The sequence below is a fragment of the Pollicipes pollicipes genome, unplaced genomic scaffold (genome assembly GCF_011947565.3).
Source record: "Pollicipes pollicipes isolate AB1234 unplaced genomic scaffold, Ppol_2.1 Scaffold_5724;HRSCAF=6776_pilon_pilon_pilon, whole genome shotgun sequence".
Lineage (NCBI taxonomy): Eukaryota > Metazoa > Arthropoda > Thecostraca > Pollicipedomorpha > Pollicipedidae > Pollicipes > Pollicipes pollicipes.
The window spans coordinates 20,885,913-20,898,696 of NW_023596746.1; the positions used below are offsets into that span (position 1 = coordinate 20,885,913).

Sequence of the window (12,784 nt, forward strand, 5' to 3'; positions counted from 1 at the left end):
ACAGGTGGTCGTGATGTGAGGTTTGCCACAGGTGGTCGTGATGTGAGGTTTGCCACAGGTGGTCGTGATGTGAGGCTTGCCACAGGTGGTCGTGATGTGAGGTTTGCCACAGGTGGTCGTGATGTGAGGTTTGCCACAGGTGGTCGTGATGTGAGGTTTGCCACAGGTGGTCGTGATGTGAGGTTTGCCACAGGTAGTCGTGATGTGAGGTTTGCCACAGGTGGTCGTGATGTGAGGTTTGTCACAGGTGGTCGTGATGTGAGGCTTGTCACAGGTGGTCGTGATGTGAGGATTGTCACAGGTGGTCGTGATGTGAGGCTTGTCACAGGTCGTCGTGATGTGAGGCTTGTCACAGGTGGTCGTAATGTGGGGTTTGTCACAGGTGGTCGTGATGTAGCTGTGGTCGAGGTTCGGGACACCACCCACATTATCCGGAATGACAGCTGGCAGGCATTATCTCAGCACCGATCTGGCACAGCACAAGAAAGACGCGCCGATTATCGCGCTCGGCTCGGTCCAGATCGGCGTCGGCTGTTGACGTGCATCGATCATACGAGATCCGTGTGACGGAGCAGCTTCCGCACCGCGCCCAGCATGCCTCTTCGCCATGTATATTGATATCTGAGATGCATGGTCACTGGTCAGCTATACAATACAATCACATAACACGGACACGGCGCGACGCATGACTGTTATGACGACACACTCGCGATCGGTGCACATCGCTGTCAATTACAGTAGGACATGATCTGAAACACGCACCAGCTGACACTCCCAAGAGTTCGCCAGTAACACAGTAACACAATAGCGCACCGCAGATTAGGTTTCACAGACAGGCGCAATACCTGGTCAAAAAGCGCCTTCCACCGCCTCAGGTTGCTCCTGGTCAAGCCGTGCGGCGCCGGCAGGCGCGACCTCCATCTCGCCCGGCGCGCACACCTCATTTGATTGGCACCTCTCTTTCCGGAGGCTGCGGACTCGAGTCTACCACCAGTCGAGGCGAGGCAAGACGACGCCCGAGCGCAAGCGTGTCACGTGACCACGCGTGACCTGCCGCGCCCGCAGCAGGCGCTGATCACGTGGGGCCGTGCCGCCCCTGCCGGAGCGCGTGATTGGCGGAGCGGCCGCTGTAGGCGGTGAGCGCCAGCGAGGGCGGCCCGCGGCTCCGCACCGGCTCCTCTTGATCGAAGTCGTGAATGTCGTAGTACACTAGACTTTGGTCCTGCGGAACAACCGAAGCAGGCCGGTATTAGAGTCAGACGCCGACGTGGCAGCTGGTGACGCAGCTCGAGGCACAGCGAAGGAGCGTGTCATGGTGTGCGTGGTGGGCACCTCATGCAGCGGAAGAGTATCAAATACCGAATATGCAGTATTAAGAGAACCAAATATGCAGTATTCAAAGCGGAAACAGTCGCGACGAGACCAGTTCGTCACAACTTATCTACTACAACTTATATTATCTACTACAACTACAACTTATCTACTATGCATACACAAGCACTGGATACAGATAATGAGAGGGCATTTCGAAGAACTGAAGTCCCTGTCGGCACTGAAGACAGACATGGTGAGAACAAACTGGTGCAAGACGATACATGATTATCCATGAGCTCTTCTAAAGCCAATGTCTTTTCCAATCCAAAACACCATTTCACGACAGCTGAACCAAGCTTCTATGTATGTTCCTGCCAACGGTTGCATCACAACCGGGGTCCATATATCCTCCGAAGCGTAATCGCGAGCCCGGTGAGCTTGTCTCGTCGGTCAGAGTCAGCGTCGGCGCGGCGTCTGTGGTCTGGCCAGCCCGAGAAGGTCTCGGCTGACGCCAGAGCGTCAGCTTTAGTACGGGTCGTGTTCTCTGTTCACGCCATCTTAGTGGTCACCGATGGGCAGCCTCACAGGCAGACTTGGCCTCTGGTGACCGTCGTCAGGGGACGTCGAGGGAAACACGGCACCCGCCGTGAAAGCGAGGACCTTCTTTACCCCACGGGGGATACAACGGTATCCCCCGTGGGGCATACTGGGGTATATCGTATGCCGCACCCGACTTACGCTTGATTCCGCTACGAAGGAATCGATTCTCGACTAGGGATTCCCATTTTCGGTTTCAATTCCAGATTCCGACCGCGGGTTTAAAGCGCAAGGAAACTGTCTCGATCCCTTCTCCAGAGTAGCAGAACTCAATATTGAATACACTCGGATCCCCACTCATAGAGACTTGGCTACATTCCGGTTTCCACAACCGACTCCAATAAAGCCGATTGCAGTGACGGTGGTCCTGAACGGAAGCCACGTCTGTGGTTTGCAAGGAGCCTGGAGTGGACATTCTGCCATCATACCTTAGTAAAGCATCCCGTACGAATACCAGCTTGCATCGAGCGGAAGAAGGTTTTTTACATGTCTTTTTGAGCCTACTCATCGACCACGTCTTCCAATACGTGTGATTAACCTCCAGCTTCGACTTACCTATTCTCGAAATAAATCAATTCCACATTAACTCCAAAATTCAGTGACTCCCTGATCAACTCGGACTCTGCGCAGTCACGTGTCTCCGACTCTGGCCTCAGCCGGTGGATGGCGGCTTGCTGTGCTGTTTCTAGCCAATGGACAACAGTACGCCATTCTGCAGTCCAACCGGCGCACAACAGCGCGCCCTGTCTCAGTTGAGCTGAGCTTGCGACAGCCGGACCGCCCGAGCCGCAAACCCACGTCGGTCGCATTTCGTCCGCAAATATGGCGGTGCTGTGAGAAATACGGACCAGATGCCCCGATGGAATTTTAAACTACGCAAATACCGAGACCGAAGCCCCCAGCTTGGTGATATAAGAACGTTAGGCGGCATACAGATGAGGTCATTTGTGAAACAAAGGGCCTGGCTGACGGCTGCTGCAGTGACAGCATTGTCGTTCTGATTGAAAATTGTTGTGCACATAACACTCTGTTCGCTGGCTCATGGATGATGTTACTGATGGTGATGATGCTACATCGATTCGCTATGTCAGAGAGTCGCACAGAGTACTCACTTTCCGCAGGGATCATGAATCCGTTCGTCAATCCTCAACTATTTAGTCACATTTCGCCATAAATAGTTCCAATTTCCAATTTCCATTTTTTTCATTTCCAGGAGGATTTGCCATCTCTTGGTAGATTTTTTTGCCTCAAAACGGCCTTTTCACACAATTTCCTTTGTGTTAAGCCAGGTACCCCTGAAAGGCTGTAGGCGCGGTCGGGTGGGTCGGGCCGAGCGCTGCCGGCGCCTGCCGTCCGGAGGTCGTACCTGCGTGGCGCGCGCCTCAGAACGCCATTCGCCAGCTGTTGCTCTTCTCAAAGAGCAGCTCGTCGCGGCTGCGCTCGAAGGCGTGGCGGCGGGCCGCGCCGCCGCCACCGCCGCCACCACCGCCGCTGCCGTGCGGTGTCAGCGTCTCGTACAGGCTGTCCCGCGAGCCGGCGCGGCCCGCCCGGCCCGGCTCGTACACCAGCTGATGCGTGGAGCTGGCGCTGGCGGGGTGCAGTGGGAAGTCGTGCGCCGACAGTGTCGGGAAGTCGTACTGCAAGCGTCAGACGTCCGTCAGGGGGAGCTGCCTGCCGCGCCGTCGGGGAGGGGCGGGACGGCGCTTCCACCGGGGTGTCAGTCTGTCGTTGGCGTCTGCTGACCGGTGCCCGCTGGTGGATGCTTGGGTGTGACCCTGCACCGCGCTCTGTGATAGGGTATATATGTACATACATTGAGGCCTGTGAACAGCATGAGGTTTCTACTATTGTTTGAAGGGCCTGCCTTCTAGTTTTGGTGTCACATTGTATTTTGATTGATGGATTTGTTGTTATAAATATGAACTCGCGACTCTGACTCGGTTTGTTTTGGGAAAATGGGCAATTCACAGCCGATAAATTAGCTTAGTAGCTTAGTAGCTTTGCATGGTAAATACCTTTGTACCTTAGTAGCTTTGCACTGTAAGTAGTTCTGTTTGAGAGTAGCCAGGGAAGTGTCAGGAGGCTTCATTGAACCGATTGAGATAATTTTTTTCTAGTGGAGTGTGAGTGCTTATACCATTTACTGTAACCATGTCACAGGGAAGCCTCATTTGTTGTATTACGGAGCCGAGGTCGACAGGAAAGCTAGACCCGACAGCACCCGATTCCTCCAGCTATCTAACTACGTCCCCAGGCACCCTCGAACCACCCGTCGGCCCCAAACACCATCTCCATGCACCCTACCTACCGCTCCCAGCCTTGGCTGAGTATACACCAGCCGTCCCCCAAGCCGCGGTGACCGGTGACCTGCCCGGCCGCCCGGTGACCGGTGACCTGGCCCGGCCGCCCGGTGACCCGCCACTCACCGCCAACGAGCCGCGGGACCGGGGCCGTGGCAGCCCGTGGCCCGTTCGCGCCTCCTCGTCGTCGCCGGGCGGCGGCGCCGGCGTGCGGCCGGCCCGGCCCGGCGCCAGCCGCTCCCCGCCGCCGTACACCGGCGTCATGCAGCGCATGGCCTGCGCCGCGAACGCCGGCCGACCTGAGGCAGACGGCGCTGCCGGTCAGGGCCGGGTCGCACCGACGGCTGAGCAGGGCGACTAGTATTCACATGTGGCGGCCGACACGGACGCCGACGTTATCATCGTCATGTGGCAGATATAAGTAACAGCTGGTACCTACACTTTTAATTTTTAGGAACGAAAACCTAAAATGCTGCAGTACAGATTGCGTGCATTTTTCACTACAGAGCACATGTGCCTGAGACAGGTCATCGGATGCTAATTAAGCCACGGCCAATGGTCAACATACCGAGACAGCGGGGGCATGTTCTGACCCGAAAGACCACCAGGAAGCCCATCGCCCAGATAAGGGCGAGTCGTCTATCTGAGCGCTCGGTCTCATGCATTGCAAATTGGTCCGAGACCCGCCCCGATGGAGCGTTTAGGGTGAGAGTACTCCACAAACGACCATTTCCACCCACAGATGGCTTCATAACCGTCGCACGGGTAAAGCGTCTAGGCCAGACCGGCTCATTCAGGACGCTTCACACCGGCTGATGAATGCTGCGTCCGAGCCTTTCACAGCCTGCATGCAACGCAATCATGAAGGGTCGACGATACCATAGGCATTGTCAGCCGAGTACTGCAGGACCGATGCGTGACCGATACGAACCGCGGCGCCATGAGTTGAGACGGCGATGCAGAGACGTCACATCCCATCGTCCCGTCGACGTCACATCCCATCGTCCCATCGACGTCATATCCCATTCCTGATGACTAACGAGTGGGCCTCCCAGTTCTCCCGTGCCTCAGGTCCTGTAGACGAGTGAAGGGAGACGCGCCAACGACTAGTTGCGGGACAGACATCCGGCCGCGATCCGTCACTGCCCGACGCGTCACCCACCGTTCCTCGTGAGGTTGAGGCTGGCCGGCCGTCACTGCCCGACGCGTCACCCACCGTTCCTCGTGAGGTTGAGGCTGGCCGGCCGTCACTGCCCGACGCGTCACCCACCGTTCCTCGTGAGGTTGAGGCTGGCCGGCCGTCACTGCCCGACGCGCCACCCACCGTTCCTCGTGAGGTTGAGGCTGGCCGGCCGTCACTGCCCGACGCGTCACCCACCGTTCCTCGTGAGGTTGAGGCTGGCCGGCCCGTCCGCCATGGTGCCCTGTAGGTTGGGCTGCGAGGCGTATAGCGGCACCCCTCCGGCCCCGTACAGCGGCTCCGGCTGCGGGGCAGGCGGAATGTCAGCCGACAGTGGGAGGCGGGTGTGACGGCCGGCTGGGACCCGGGCCGCGGCTGGCAGCGCCACGCACCGACACATGGGTACGACAGCCGTAGCGGGTAGGGAATAGATTAGGTGTGGTTAGATATTCGTCCGTTTATCACTGAGTGGGTGCCCGTTCACACTGAACAACTTTTTGCTGGCCACCATCCATTCAAGACGTGTTGTTAATATTACTCAAATGATTGCGCCTTAACAACAGACATTTGCAAGCCGGTGATTTCTTTCCGTGATGCCGTGCAACTGTACAACAAAAACCATAGAGCATATTGCCAGCAATAAACACAATTACGATACACGCGTGATGCACAATGGCCAGTGTGCAGGTAAAGTGTAGTGGAAAAACGTCATGAAGGCCACATAACCACTTCAGCAAATCTGCACACGTTTGTCCACCATGTAGATGGCGAGTGATATGCAGACGCCGCCACATTACCGTCATATTGGCATGCCATTCATCGCCTCTTCAGTGTTGTGAATAGCCATGATGCAGTTAGTCATATTTTGAAGTTGATTATGCTGGGTCCGTATCTCAAACAATGTGGTTTACCTGATAAACTCTTTGACCCATTGCGTGCACTTAAATTGTTCGAATTAACGCGCACGCCGACGCAAACCAGTCGCGCCAGCCGCGACGCCTCGGGCTCCTGCTGACAGCCGCACGCTCTCCCGGTGGAAGCCGCAAGCTCTCCTGGTGGAAGCTGCAAGCTCTCCTAGTGGAAGCTGCAAGCTCTCCTGGTGGCAGCAGGCCGTCCATGCCGCTCCTGTGAGCGCTCCGCGGTTCCAGCTCGGCAACGTCCCGCGGCCTCGACCGGCCGTCAGCCCCGGTGTGTGCCCGTGCGTGCGGTGGTGCTCACAGCGGGCCGTACATGCAGTACTAACTTGTCCGCGGATGTTCGGTTCTCGGTCGCGCGGCGGCCGGCGGTGCCGCGTCCGCGGCCGGGGCGCGCCGCGGCCGGGGCGCGAGCGAGGCCGAACGGTCATCGCTCCGCTCCATAGCGCCGCATTCACTCCGCTGTCGAGCGAGAGCGGCTGGCGACACGCGGCGCCCGCCGCGCTTCTAGGTCTAGTGTTAGCGGAGGGGAACCAGCCGCCCGGGTCGCGCCGGCTACTAACTTTTTCGCCGCTCCTGGACAGCGTCTTCTTGCTGGCCCGGAGGCGGGCGGGCAGCCACCAGGGGCCGGCCTTGGGCGAGGCCACCCGCTGCTGGGGAGGCAGGGAGAGGGTGCGGGAGAAGGCGCCGCCGCCCGATCCGTGTCGAGAGCGCGGCGCCGCCACCACTGGGGTCAGGATGTAGTCTAGGGAGGAGTGAACGGCACCCGCGCGGCTGCGCGCCAGCGAGAGGTGCACGGCCCCGGGCGGGTGGCGTGGCATAGAGGAGTGCACGGTGCCGGAGCGGTTCAGCGCTGGGTGGGAGGCGTACATGGGGACCTGCGAACGTCAGAGGTCCGTCGTTAGGCAGTGTCCGTCGGTCGCGTCCACAGGCGCCGCTGAAGCGGTGAGGTAAGCTGGTGAGTGGCTATAGACAGCGGTGAGATAGGTACTGAAGGTCTACGAAGTGTTAATAGGCGTCAGAAAGAAGCGATACACACAGAAGAGCAGTCCAGGTGTTAGAGCGACACGAGCTACAACACATAGCAGCCGTTTTCACACCGAGAGTAAAGTCAATTGGACTTGGCGATCTGGTGTTTGATGAACCCTGTGGTCGGATGGCAGTCAAAGTCATAAAGGTGCAGGCAAAAGATCCCAATGCGCGCAACCTTCAACAATATTTTGAAAAAACTTGCTGGGCCACGTAGTTTGCTAGTTGTTGGTCGGGAAGAGGACTTTTATTTGTTGTGCTCTCCTCTCAGTATTAGATGAGTTGCGAAAGCCATGGCAAAGCAATTTCGCAGTCCACAGCAAAAGCAAACTAGAATGCATTCGTCTTGGTTCCACCGAAAAGAGTATGAGGTACAGAAAACCATAAGCCTCAGTCCTTTTGTAAGACATCTTGGCCATTGTTTCTGCCTGGTTTGAGGAGCTGTGGTGTGAAAACGACTGCGGTAAAGCACAAGACGGCGCGGCCGCCACAAACTCAAGCTACACATGGTGGTCAGGTGCAGAAGTGAGTCGTGAATCTGTGGTCAGTCCAGTCTAGTCTAGTGCAGTCCAGTCGTGTCTACAGCTCCCGCCACGCTGCCCCGCCGCGTCTCGCCTGCCTCTGTCACCTCTGCGGAGCAGCTGCCAACAACGGACCGTCGGCGGTGCCGCCTGCCAATAACGGCCATCGGAGGCCGCACTTGACGGCGCCACTCACCGCGTACAGATTCTGGTGGCCCATCGCCTCAGCCATCTGCGCCCAGCGCATGCGCTCCTCCATCGAGAGGGCAAAGTTGGCGTGCGCCGCGGCCGCCGCCGACGGCTTCATGAAGGAGTAGCCGCTGGCGGCGCCCAGCGTGCCCATCTCGACCTTGTTGTGGCCCTGGCCGCGGTGCCAGCGTTTGCTGCCGGAGACGAGACAGGTCAGCAGGGTGTCGTTGAGATGTACTAGTGGAGTTTGGTCCATGTGAGCTAGCTGTGTCTCAATGAATGACTAGATGGCAAGTGCAGACAATAACGGTCTCCATGGCACTACAGCACGGACCGTATCGCCATGAGACCAGCCTGACCATGCAAACAGACCGTCTGGGTTCTTTCTATACGATGATGACGTAAGTTCTCATCCCACGACGTTCAGGGAAGTGACTTGTCGCCATTTGTCCCGATCGCGGGGTTAGTTCGAACCGACCCGGCGGTGACGGGGCCTCCCCGTGGCCGGCGCCAGAGCCTGGACTCCGCCGGCCGCCGGACGGTTACCTCCATTTGCAGAGGCAGATGAAGGTGGCCACGATAACGAGGGCGGCTGCGGCTGTGGCGCCCAGCGCCGCGCCCAGCACCTCGCCGTCCACGTCACAACGCGCGCCGTAGTACGAGCCGCGACATCTGTCGAGGAAAATGGTAACTACTACGGCCGCCAAGGCTGTCCGCCAGCACGTTTCGGTGGACGCTCCGACGTGCAGGATTTCTTGAAAACCGGAAATGGTGCAGCCGATGGGTGAATGGTGCACCCGAAGGATGAATGGTGCGGCCGATGGATGAATGGGAAAATCGACGAGCGGCCGCCGCAGTCAGTCGGACGTGTGCCCCCAATTCAACACGCTTGGTTCACTGGTAACTGAGCTTCGGGCAACTACGCCCCTCTGTTTTTGCCCTCGGCAGGGAAAGAGAGTGCAAGGATTGCACGGCCAAAATCATACGCTGAAGTGGCAGCTCATCAACAGCAGCATATGTTCTTCCGACTACATCACTACTGATGTCGTAAAGTGGGGGAGGGAGGGGGGCAGATAGCACGCGACTAAGCTAGTCCAACTGCCCTGTACACCCGCGCCAGCCTCTGCGCTTCAACATAGCAGCCGATGGGCAGCCAGCGGGGCTCCAAAGCCGTGGCACAACACAGCACAACACAGCGCAACACAGCGCGGCGATACTGGACTTGGCGTCACTCACAGGCAGGTCTTCTCCCCGTCGTAGATCTGGCAGGTGCCGCGGTCGCTGCAGTAGTCGTCAGTGCACGAGTCGCAGTACCGGCCGGCCCTCTGCACGTCGCTGCGGTACCTGCCGCCCGACATTAGTTACACGGTGTCATACCAGCCCCGTGTACCAGACGCGGATACTGTGAATGTGGGCATCACTGAGAATCTTTGTGTCAAAACATGTTTTAGTTCAGTTTGAATCGATGAGCGGTCTCGGTTTAACAACAATATACGCCAACAGCACGACACAGGTGCCACGCTTATCAACCACTGCTATAATCGAAACAGCGCGTACGAGACTGTATCGCAACATTTCTTTTGAGCGCATGTGAGACCATCTCAGAGCGTTTTAGCGTGCAAAACCTTCCCCTCTCTGCCGACACTGCGTGCATTCGTCATTCTCTGCTATTCTGGCGTGTGCCTTCACTCGTCTGTCGGCTGATGTCGTCAGCGGCGCGCTGGCACGGCCCGCTGACCTGGCTGTCTGCCGGGCCCTCTGGCGGCGTCACGCCACGCGACATGCCTGTGGCCGCACGTGCCACCCGTCGCCGTTTGCGACACGGCCGCCGTCACGGCTGAGTCAGCGCCAGCGGGGCGCGGCGCCATCAGGAATCATTCATTCTCGGCGCACGACCCGTAAATGCCATCGTTCCTCAATGGCACTGTGGTCTCCATTGGCACTGCGGTCTCCAATGGCACTGCGCTCCCCAATGGGACTGCGGTCTCCAATGGCACTGCGGTCTCCATTGGCACTGGGGTCGCTAATGGCACTGCGGTTTCCAATGGCACTGCGGTCTGCGATGGCACTGCGGTCCCCAATGGGACTGCGGTCTCCAATGGCACTGCGGTCTCCATTGACACTGCGGTCTCCAATGGCACTGCGGTCTCCAATGGCACTGCGGTCTCCATTGGCACTGCGGTCTCTAATGGCACTGCGGTCTCCAATGGCACTGCGGTCTCCAGTGGCACGGCGGTCTCCAATGGCACTGTGATATCCAATGGCATTGCGGTCTCCAATGGCACTGCGGTCTCCAATGGCACTGCGGTCTCCAACGCCAGTGGGCGTGGAACGCACTCATGCTGGCGATTTATCATCGGGCATCTCTTCGTTTTGGAAAGTCACATTCCCGCACAAATGTATCGGCCAATCACAGAATGTAATCCCAGACCGGTACTTGACAAGCCAGATGACCAGCACAAACTCGAGGCTGCTCCCATTCCGCGTTCTCCTTCTTTGGGCACAAGATTAGGAGGACTTGACTCACTGGATAACGATGACTCCCTGGACCAATTACTTCTTAAGTCACATAAACATTCTGTGGATACTTGGAGTTGCTCACGTCGCCCGCTTGAGGGTGGCGGGGGTAGCGTCCAGAAAACACTGCCCGTGCTGACGCGAGAGATTCCAGGACACCCAGCCTTGCTCCCGGCCGGCCGCAGCCGGGGCGTTCCAGCCCGGCCTCCAAGTGCGCGCTACCCTCACCTATCGTCGTATCCGGGCTGACAGCGACAGAGGAAGCTGCCGAACACGTTGCTACACTCGGCGTGCTCGTCGCAGTCGTGCTGGTCAGGATCGCTGCACTCGTTCAGGTCTGTGGATTAAGGGGACGCCGAGTTCACACGCTGGTGATCAGAGCAGAGTTGCGTCTGGATTGCATAGGTGCAATTTTGGTTTATTTCTTTGTATGCTAACCATGCCAACGAAAATAGCAAAACAAACTGTGGATAACTTTGAGACAAAATGCTGTGGCGACGAGGTAGCAACGGAGTGAAAACAGATCAGAGATCCACCGGCACCTTCTAAAACCATTCCGTAGTTGACTCCTCACAGATCGCATAATTAAGCAAAGCAAAGACCCCAGACCCCGAACTCCTATCAAACAGCTGCATCCTTCACCACCGGCAAACCCCTGCCAAACGGTCCCCCCCCCCCTGCCCTCACCTTGTACGCCGGGCACTGGGTTGAGCGGGCCCTCGACAAAGAGAGTCGAGTCGCCGATGTTGTTGTCGCTGGCCTTGATGGCACGCACCATCTGACGCTGCAGCTCGTCTTTGACCTGGCGCCGCCGCGTCTGCGCCGTGTCTAGCAGGCTGACCGTCGTGTTCAGTACCACGCCGCCGGACAGCGGGTAGAACGCGCTTACCCGGTTCCCCATGTAGATGTCGCGCATGGTGGTGCCGGACATGGCCGAGCCAATCTGCGTGCGGGGAAGGGAGACGCCACGTCATTTCACGCGACGCCAAGCTGTTGAAAGACATGCCATGCGCTGGCCGCCCTCATGTGTTAGGGAGAACTAGGTTTTATTGCGACATGGGCTTGGGCACTCGTGCTGAAGGCTCGAGGTTTCCTCATATTGGTGTTTTGGTGGGGAGTCGAAAGGAGATTTTCTCAGAGTTCGTAGTCGGCGGGGCTGAGCTGGCAGCCTCTGTCACAGCCTGAAGTTGGCATGTCAGATCAGGTCAGGTCAGGTCATGGGGTATACGCAGGTACTTCAGTGCATCAGCCATAAGCCTCTGTACGCACGGCGTGCTGAGCGTCCCAGGCCAGCTGCTGGAAGACCTCGGAGTCCGGGTCGGCCAGCGACGAGTCCCAGGACAGGCGCTGGTCTCCGACGCCGTCCACCTTCACCGACATCACCACCGACACCACACCTGCCGGTGACAGGGGCGCCGGCGTCATCACACAATGCGATACCAACACAACAGTACAGCGCAACACTGGAATACGCTTAGTCGCCAGTGCGTCAATCTCGCCATGCGACGTTTTGATGCCATCAAATTTGTACAGAAATGATGATACTTACATCCGTCGTGGACCCTCCAACGTCACAAACAATCGCACCAGCTTGAAAGTCGGTTACGTCTTGTAACAGACCCGCCACTCCACCCACCGGTCGTCCCGAGCGCCACCTCAGCGCACATAATAAACTGGAAATCGCCAACTCCACACAGCGAGATGGCAGCCGAATGGACAACACGGACGCCGTGTAAGCCCCTTCCCGCCACCGTCACCCAGCCCAAACTCGTCGCTGCTTTCGACGGTAGGTGGAGGAGCTGGCTGTCTGGCGGCCTCCGTGGGCGTGTGCCCTCGTGGGCGGGCGGCCTCGGCCGGGAGGGGCGCTCACGTTTGCAGGCCGTGCGAGGCCGCAGTCGGTTGTAGCCGGGCCGGCAGAGGCACGACGAGACGCCGTCCTCAGTCCGGCACCGCTCGTTGTACTCGCGCTTGCACGTGCTGTCGTCGCCCACGATACACGTGTCGATCCTGATGAGGAGCACGTGGCACGTTTTGAAGGAAAGAAAGCTCGAAACGCCAGTGACGTGATGATAAGAGTGAGTCATGTAACATAAGCTAGGTCAACGTCGTACTGACACAAATGGCATAAATGTATTTACCGTAGCACCCAGTCGGCTAAAGACATATGATGAGCTGGTAGGCGCAGTGTTTTGATTACATGATCACCTGTTCGCCTATCCTCTA

At 57.9% G+C, this 12,784-nt stretch overlaps 1 protein-coding gene and 1 long non-coding RNA gene across 2 annotated transcripts in view; both read right to left on the reverse strand.

Annotated features, from left to right (window-relative positions):
• Positions 1-597: 597 nt before the first annotated feature.
• On the reverse strand, positions 598-4,414 carry LOC119103530 (uncharacterized). Its single transcript, XR_005094773.1, has 3 exons — positions 4,338-4,414; positions 3,278-3,548; positions 598-1,222 (listed from the first exon to the last, which is right to left on the reverse strand). It is a non-coding gene; the product is annotated as an uncharacterized LOC119103530 (long non-coding RNA).
• A 22-nt stretch (positions 4,415-4,436) lies between these two features.
• The window catches only part of LOC119102794 (uncharacterized), a gene marked incomplete at its 3' end in the record, with an annotated part of 49,151 nt that continues 40,803 nt past the window's right edge, over positions 4,437-12,784 (reverse strand). Inside the window, exons 8-17 of the mRNA XM_037226247.1 lie at positions 12,432-12,568; positions 11,831-11,958; positions 11,249-11,504; positions 10,790-10,898; positions 9,281-9,388; positions 8,591-8,716; positions 8,052-8,238; positions 6,869-7,183; positions 5,590-5,695; positions 4,437-4,510 (exon numbers count right to left, since the gene is read on the reverse strand). Of these exons, the coding sequence (XP_037082142.1) occupies positions 4,437-4,510; positions 5,590-5,695; positions 6,869-7,183; positions 8,052-8,238; positions 8,591-8,716; positions 9,281-9,388; positions 10,790-10,898; positions 11,249-11,504; positions 11,831-11,958; positions 12,432-12,568 (1,546 nt within the window). The remainder of the gene's footprint in view (positions 4,511-5,589; positions 5,696-6,868; positions 7,184-8,051; positions 8,239-8,590; positions 8,717-9,280; positions 9,389-10,789; positions 10,899-11,248; positions 11,505-11,830; positions 11,959-12,431; positions 12,569-12,784) is intronic.